Raw genomic sequence first — 8,216 nt, 5'->3', positions numbered from 1 at the left:
CTAAGGCATACCATGTAGATCGTTCCTTAGGCTTCTTGAGAGGATAACTTTATCGAATCCTTAAGGCACACCATGTAGGTCCCTTGATAGGCTTCTGCGACACATATCAATTGCCCATGTGCAACCTGGAGGCTGGTACTACACAAGATCGCTCATTGATGTTATTACTTTTTAGCCACCCTCCCAATCAAACTTGATCGACGGGCTGGATCTATCATTTTCCTCTCACTGGATGAGCTCAATGAGGCCATGGTCTCTAAAGGTCTTAGCCAACGATTCAGAGCGTGGGGTGGACATTGTGTGACACCACGCTTAGGTGAGTGGAGAGAGAGAGAGAGAGAGAGAGAGAGAAAAGGGAGGGGAGGGGAGGGGCGGGGTGCGGGGGGGGGGGGGGGGGAGAGCGAGTATTTGAAGTAGATACTCATGCACCAGCAACGAAGAGAGGTGCGGTGAGGGTGATCGAGTGCCAATCGGCCGGGGGAACGCGCACATGCCTTGTGATGCCTCCCGTTTTAATGAGAGTATTGAAGACAGAGACTCTGTCAGCAGCGTGCAGAGTTCCCGCAGAGGTGAAGAAGCGGTACGTTAGTGCAGGGGCGTGGTGGGCCTCTGGTGGGCTCACTATGCTTTTCCGTCGGAAGCGACTCCCGACGGCTTGCATGTGCGCAGGCTAAGAGAGGTCGTTGATCGAAGCCTTTGAAGCTGGTCATGATGCTTCACAGGCTTGCTGAATTCATTCCCACTCCAGAAAAATGTCTGCCCCAACGGTTGGATACGTCTATGGACATGCAGATCCTCTGCGGTCTCTTCTTTCAATGCATGGCCACACTTTCACTTGGCACACGCCAACCAACTATGTGCTCCGGTAGGCTATTAGATGTTGGTTCACAAGAATGTCGAGAAGGCGACTTCTCTCAAATTACTCTGCTTGTTCAACCGAATGGATGAGCTGCCCATGATTGAAGATGTCATTTCTTTGCTGCAATCATGTAGAAGAAAGCATGACCCGAAGCTGATGGAAGAGGTTCATGTCCATATCTGTTTTACTGGCCTTGACATTCATAAAGATGTTGGAAACCATGTTGTCCCATTGCTGGTGGAATGCACTAATGTTGGGGATGTTGCCCAACAGGCCTTCAACCGGATGGATTATCATAGTGTTCATTCATGGAATTCTCTTATATCAGGGTTTGCAAAGCATGGAAAGCTGGAAAATGCTCTTGGAATCTACCGAAAAATGCAGGAAGATAACATGCCAGCTAGTAGCCATACTTTTGTTGCCTTGTTGCAATCTTGTGCAGCTATAGGGGCCCTAGATGTCGGCCGAATGTTACATTCAACAGCAATACAAGATGGGTATGAAAGTGACGTATTTGTGGGTAGCAGATTGGTTGATACATATTCCAAAATTGGCTTCTTGGCCGATGCGTATGTTGTATTCCATCAGCTTTCAGTACAGGATATTGTCACATGGAATGCACTCATCGCAGCACAGACAGAACAAGGTTATGCTTTTGATGTGTTTCATTCTTTTGAACGTATGAAAACAGAGGGGGTCCTTCCAGACTCCGTGTCTTACCTATGTGTTTTGAAAGCATGTGGCTCCTCTGAAGCAATTCAAAGGGGGCGCATTACACATTTAGGACTCAGAGAAAGCTCTTTAGAAGGTTCTTTTGTAAATAACACATTAGTTGATATGTACTCAAAGTGTGGTTGCCTCGTTGAGGCACGCCATGTCTTCAATAATTTAGCAGAGAGAGATGTTGTGACATGGAATATACTTATTGCAGGACATGTAGAACATGGTCCTACTCAAGATGCATTGAATTGTTTCCAGAAAATGCAACTGGAAGGTATCGTACCTGATGTTATGTCCTACATGTGTGCCATAAAGGCTTGTAGCATTTTAGGAGAAGTTGGAATGGTTCAAAACATTCACTCTGAGGTCATTTCAAAGGGATTTGAAGGAGATGATGATATGGGCAATTGTCTCACCTACATGTATGCCAATGTTGGCTTGCTTTCTGAGGCACATATATTATTTGACAAGCTTCCATCTCCGTCTGCCTTAGCATGGAATGCACTTATTGATGGCTTTGAAGAGAAAAGTATGGGCCGAGGATTGATGGGTCTATATTGTCGTATGCAGGTGGATGGTACTCTTTCAAATCCTGCGTTGTATGCTTGTGGTTTGAAACTTTGTGGAAGTGTTGGAGTTAAGGAAAAGGGCCAGCAATTATTCAAAGAGGTCGTGCAAAAGGGCCTTGAAATTGATGCATGTATTGGAAGGAACTTGATCAGCATGTATGCTAACTTTGGCTTAGTGCTAGAAGCTCGAGTTATTTTGGAGACACTGTGTGTTGGCAAGCTTATTGCTCCTTGGAATGCATTGTTGGCAGCATCTGCACAATATGGGTCGTGCCAGGACGCTCTTTGCTGTTTTGAGCACATGCATTCAAAAGGTGTCTTTCCAGATGCCACCACCTTTATATACATCTTACAAGCTTGTGGCTCTGTAAGCATGGCATGTAAAGGACAGATCATACACAAAGAGGTTGTGAATTTAGGCCTCGAAACCAATGCACTGGTTGGCAATGCAATACTGTGCATGTATGCAAAACATGGCCTGTTTATAGAGGCTGAGTCAATTTTTAACCACCTCCAATGTAGAAATACTGACACTTGGAATACAGTAATATCAGCTTATGCAGACTCAGGTAATAATCAAGGAGCCATGAAGGTTTATAAACAAATGCAAGGGGAGGGTGTTCCGCGAGATGGTATTACAATGGTATGTGTTTCGAAAGCTTGTGGAAACACAAGAGCTTTGGAAGATGGCCAGGAGCTGCATTCAGAGGTTCTAAAACAGGGATTAGAAGGAGATCTTATTATCAACAATGTTTTGATCTTTATGTATTTTAAATGCTACCTGTGCGTGGATGCAAGGGCTGTTTTTGATATAATGCCAGACAAAAATGTTGTGACATGGAATACAGTGATAGAAGGATATATGGATTGTGGGCTTGAGCATGAAGCTGCAAATTGCTTTGACCAAATGCAATCAGGAATTCTAACTCCAAATCGTGTCACATTTGCTTGTGTCTTGAAAGTGTACATTGCTTCAAGAGCTTTGGACAAGGGGCAATGCCTCCATTCAGAGATTGTTCTTAGGGGACTTGAGGAAGACCTATTGATTGGTAATCTTTTGGTGGACATGTATGCCAAGCTTGGCTTTCTTACCATGGCACAACGTGTTTTTGACAAGCTACCAGTCTCAAATGTAGTGTCTTGGACATCACTAATTGCAGGCTATGCTGAGTATGGACCAACTTCAGAGGCGCTGCTATGTTTGAAGCGTATGCAAGCCGATGGTGTCCTTCCAGATGCAGCAGCATATTCTTCTGTTTTGAAAGCTTGTGGGAGCACTATTGATGTAAAGAATGTCCAGACATTGCACAATGAAGTGGTTCTAAAGGGATTTGAAGTGGATCTTGCTATTGGCAGCACTCTTGTGAATTTTTATGCCAGATGCATGTTGGTAGCAGATGCACATCAAGTCTTCAGTAAGCTAGAAGTTCAAAGTGCTGTCTCATGGATGGGCTTGGTCTTGGGGTATGCAGAGAATGGGTCCATTGAGGATATATTGCAATCCCTTGGAAATATGGAATCAGCGAGTGTAGTTCTAGATGCTCCTCTATATGCTTGTGTTCTTGCTGCCTGCAGCACTTCAGGAGCCGTTGAGAAAGGGCTAGGGCTACATCACGAAATAGTACAAAAGGGGTATGAAACGGATCTCTTTGTCACCAGTGGTCTTATTCACATGTATGCCACTTGTGGTTTTCTTGTAGAGGCTATTTACACTTTCGACAAGCTTCCAATAAAAAACGTCGTGTCGTGGAGTGCAATTATCAAGGGGTTAGGCATGAATCGTGAAGGGGCCCTGGCATTGCAATGCTTTAAGGAAATGCAAAGAACTGGGGTAGTGCCAAACGAGATAACTCTTACCAATCTAATCACTGTGTACAGTCGCTCTAGCTTAATTCCTTGCTCAAGTGTTATGGGAGAACAGAGTAGCTTGATGCCAACTTCGAATCACTTGACGAGTACAACTTCCCTTCTGTCTCGGGCTGGACATTTGGATGAGGCGAAGGAATTCTTGATGACAACACCGTGCACCCCTTCCAAAGACATGTGGATCGCCTTGCTCACTTCGTGCAAGTTGTATATTGAAGCTGACTTGGGACATTCATGCTTTGAACAGCTTGTCCCTAGTGATTTGTCCCTAGTGATGCGAGCTTAAATGGGTTGTATTGATCTTTAAAGTCTGCGTATGTAGGGGTCTTAGAAGAGGGGATTGAACATTCTGGTGGTGGTTCTAGAGGCAAATCTTGGAGAAAAACATCATGATATTTTTATAATAATTGCTGGATCTGATGTGTAGCGTGTTCAGGAGCATGTTGCTTAATGTGTGCTTGAGAAGCCATCATGAGAGAGAATAAGAGCGCGTCATTCAGGAATTTTCTTGATTCAAAGACACATTTTCATTATCACGTTAAGAAGAGAAATCCAAGATTGTAGGATCTGTGTCCATCTCAAACAGTTGTTAGCCACAGAGAATTTCTGTGCTTTTTGACGCGTGCCATGCTTATGAAGGGGAATAATTATATGACGTTGAGGATTGAGATGCAATATGGCATCTAGATGGAACACCCTGGCTATCATTTGACAGCAAAGATGCACTTTGTTGAGTAGTGAAGCATTAGGATCAGCTTCAGGTTGTATTAAGCTATATGGAAAGTCTTTTAGAGATGAGGTCGTATTAAGATCTTCTTAAGGCAGGAAAGCCATCCATCCTTTGCTGGTATGAGATTGGCTCCTAATAGCTCATTGCTATTTGTAGAAAGACTGCTTCATGGTTTTTTTGAAACGGAAACCATACAGCAGACGGGTATGAAAGTCTGGCTAAAGTATGATCAAGTCCCCAAGAAACTCCATACATCAAATACCATATGGAGGCAAAAAAGGATGCTACTTATGGCTATTATAGACTGTTTACCAGCAATCTCACACATCTGCAATACTTAAAATAATTGAGGCTATGTATGGTTTTAATGCCTTTTTCTTTTGCTGCACTAGGTAACGTCAGGTCTTCAATGATGAGCCAAGTCCACTTGATCAGAAGCTTGAGCCTGATCTTGTTACTTGCTGATGGGCGATTGCAGCTGCCCGAGATGCTCAGCACATAGGCAAAGAGGACTCTTAGGACCTCAAGTACAAAGTCATAAAATTTTAATGCAAAATGCTTATGCTATCAAAGTGGATAGGAAATGGCACCTATAATTGGGGCTTGACTAAAGCTAAGTATACCAATGTATCATTTCTTAATCCAAGAGGTCTGCCTTCAGTAGCTTGTATCTTCCCTTCACTAGCTCGAGTGTCATTTTGATATCTCTAGCTGCTCAATCATAAGTAGTTATTGTCCTCTGTAGTACCATTATTTTCCACTAAAAACATTTGCTACGAATACGGGCATTAATTAATTGCTCCAAATGCTTAACCAGGAATGGAAATTCTATTTTTAAGCAGCTTTTCCTATCATTAAGGTGGGCTTTGATGCCACTACTGACTTCTGTCATATCCATAACTTAGTTAAGATTTATGGGTGAGATAAGACATTGGGATGCCCTTGTAATATCACGGGATAGAAAAGAAAATTTAAAAAGCCTTCACGAGAAAGTGTCGTGGATTTTATGATTGCCCCAAAACAGGAAGCCTCCTCCTTTAACAATGTCAGGACAAGGGTCCTATGGGTGACAACCCATAGGCTTGATTATAGCTGATCTCCACCCAAGCTGCATATTTTTAGGCCCCTACCTATGAATATCCCCTGAATTGCCAACCCTGATGGAGCTGGCATAGGACCCTTGTCCAAATAACCAGTACAAGGCTAGTGTTACACAATGCTCATGAGTGTTCCTAGTGTGAAATGTTTGTACCAAGCAATGAGAAGTGGACAAGTTTTACCACATGTCACTTATCGCTCAGCATAGACCTCGAACTAGTGCTCGATTTTGTATTTTTGTGAAAAACATGGAAAACCTACATGTGAGAAATTTTAGAGGTAAATTGACTACATTTTGGAGGTTTTTGCAATACATTTCTCAAAGTTTTGTAGGTTTTGAAAGATAAATCTGAAATTTTGTAGGTGGGATTACACTAAACTTAGGTTTTTTTTCGAGCACTACAGGCTTGAGCTTGCCGTATGCATGTAAAAGTTCATGAGGCATATTAAAGACACTGTAACTATAAGAGAAATCTAGATCTCCACAGGAGAAGATACTCCAGAGACCGTGAACAAGATATGTTTGGCTCTTATTGTGAATCCTTATGAGACCCTCTTCTCCCTCCCTCCCTCCCTCTTTACCCTTATGAGACCTCCTCCTCCCTCTTTACCCTCCTTGCTTATGAGACCCTATTCTCCCTCCCTCCCTCCCTCCCTCCCTCCTCCCCCTCTTTACCCTTAGGAATCCTTATGAGACCCCCTCCTCCCTCTTTACCCTCCTTGCTTATTCCATTCTTGCATCTTAGTCCTCTGTCTATAATGCCTTTCATACGTTCTCTTGATGCTCTGTAGAAAAATGAGTATTTTGAATGTCCTTGTTGAGTGGACAATGTACACCACTTGATCAAAAGTAAAAAGATTGCTTGTGACTGCTAGAGAATATTCAAAGGCTGAGGACAAATGTTTGTTGTTGGAACAAGCCTTGACGACTCACGTTTAACTCCCTTTTTCACTAAGGCTTGTTTTAGAAAACCAAAAATAGGTCTTTGAAAAATTCCCCACACACACACATGCAATCCTTGTGTGACTAGTACATGTGAGCATTATTGACGCCTTCTTTTATAACAAAGTTTCTTATTTTGTTCATAGTTAGTGCTCACAAAAAATGTTATACTAATCAAGTGAAATATCGGTCGGGACCATCGATCTAATGAAACTAAATTTGGGATCCCAAGTTTAGGTTTTTCAAAACTAATCTCGAGATTCTGAGTTTAGTTTTTACCGGTCACGGGGGCCTTAATCTCAGCATGCCCTCGCTTCCCCACCCGATTTGAACCCTCACCACTAACTTGAGAGTCTGGAGCCTTAATCATCACGCCCACGTGCGCTTTTTTGAGATAGATGTGTTTTTTCATAAACTTAAACTTAAAACAATAGATCTCGACATAAAAGGATCGTATCGACGATCAAAATCTGCGAGCGTCCTTGATTTTTACAAGAGCCATTGATCCCATGGTCCCCGTGGCATTGAAAGTTGAGGCTCGACCATCCCCAAGGATCTAATCCATAGTAGTACCATATGATTTCCTACGATTGAGCTCAACTTCATACTCGCCTACCCTTGCCTTACATGCTTGCTTCGTCTTGAGATGGTCTATGCTAACTTCTAAGACTCCTTTGCTCTTGAGCTATGTCTCATGCTATAGTTGTCCGCATAAGCCTCTAGTGTTAAGGGCCTTCCTTGGGCATAAAATTGATTGATAATCGTGAGCATCCTCCTCTTGCCTAGACACCATGTTGTCCTCGAAGAAGCTTGACAAATCTTTGGCCACTTCTCAGTGTCGATACAAATTGGGTGCACCATCATTGCCCAACCCCTTCGTTGAGAATTCATGCTCAACCATAGTAATATTTAAATATGATGAGATTGCATAAGAAAGAGTGATATGTTGTAGCTACATAAGTAGTATAGAAATAGAGAGAGAGAAAGCCATCATCTGTGGAATCGGCCTTTAGGATCAAACAAAAAGCCATGAGCTCTCCCATGTGTGATGTGAACTCCACCTAGATCATAGGGTACCTTTCCTTCTTCCAAAGCCTCAACGAGAAACCTTCGTGGGTCTAAGCACACTATTGGCCTTCCATATGTACTAGAGCCAACATTTCAGACAACACAACTGTTCATAAAAACCTAAGATTATAGCTTTTTGGATCCAAATAGGATCTACCGGATAAGATCTAGTTGTGAGTATGATTCCAACTTCAGTGGATCTTTTATTTTATCTATAGCACTACGAGTGTCTATATGAGTCCTGTTTTGGGATAAGACCAACTCGTGATTACTAAATTACTTATTAAGTGTGATGGTCAATCATTGGAATCTTCACACCTGCACTTCCAAGGAAAGAAATCCATAAGCTGCCAAGGGCTTGTG

At 42.7% G+C, this 8,216-nt stretch overlaps 1 protein-coding gene across 1 annotated transcript; it reads left to right on the top strand.

The window, feature by feature from the left end:
• The first annotated feature begins 382 nt into the window (after nt 1-382).
• Nucleotides 383-5,099, top strand: LOC147450098 (pentatricopeptide repeat-containing protein At2g33680-like). Its single transcript, XM_086519430.1, has one exon. It carries the CDS (start codon nt 878-880, stop codon nt 4,298-4,300), a length of 3,423 nt encoding a protein of 1,140 aa, XP_086375556.1. The 5' UTR covers nt 383-877; the 3' UTR covers nt 4,301-5,099.
• Nucleotides 5,100-8,216: the final 3,117 nt, after the last annotated feature.

Source organism: Adiantum capillus-veneris, chromosome 9, assembly GCF_014529385.1.
Source record: "Adiantum capillus-veneris isolate H3 chromosome 9, ASM1452938v2, whole genome shotgun sequence".
In the NCBI taxonomy this organism is placed as follows: domain Eukaryota; kingdom Viridiplantae; phylum Streptophyta; class Polypodiopsida; order Polypodiales; family Pteridaceae; genus Adiantum; species Adiantum capillus-veneris.
This window is presented reverse-complemented; position numbering and strand designations above follow the sequence as displayed.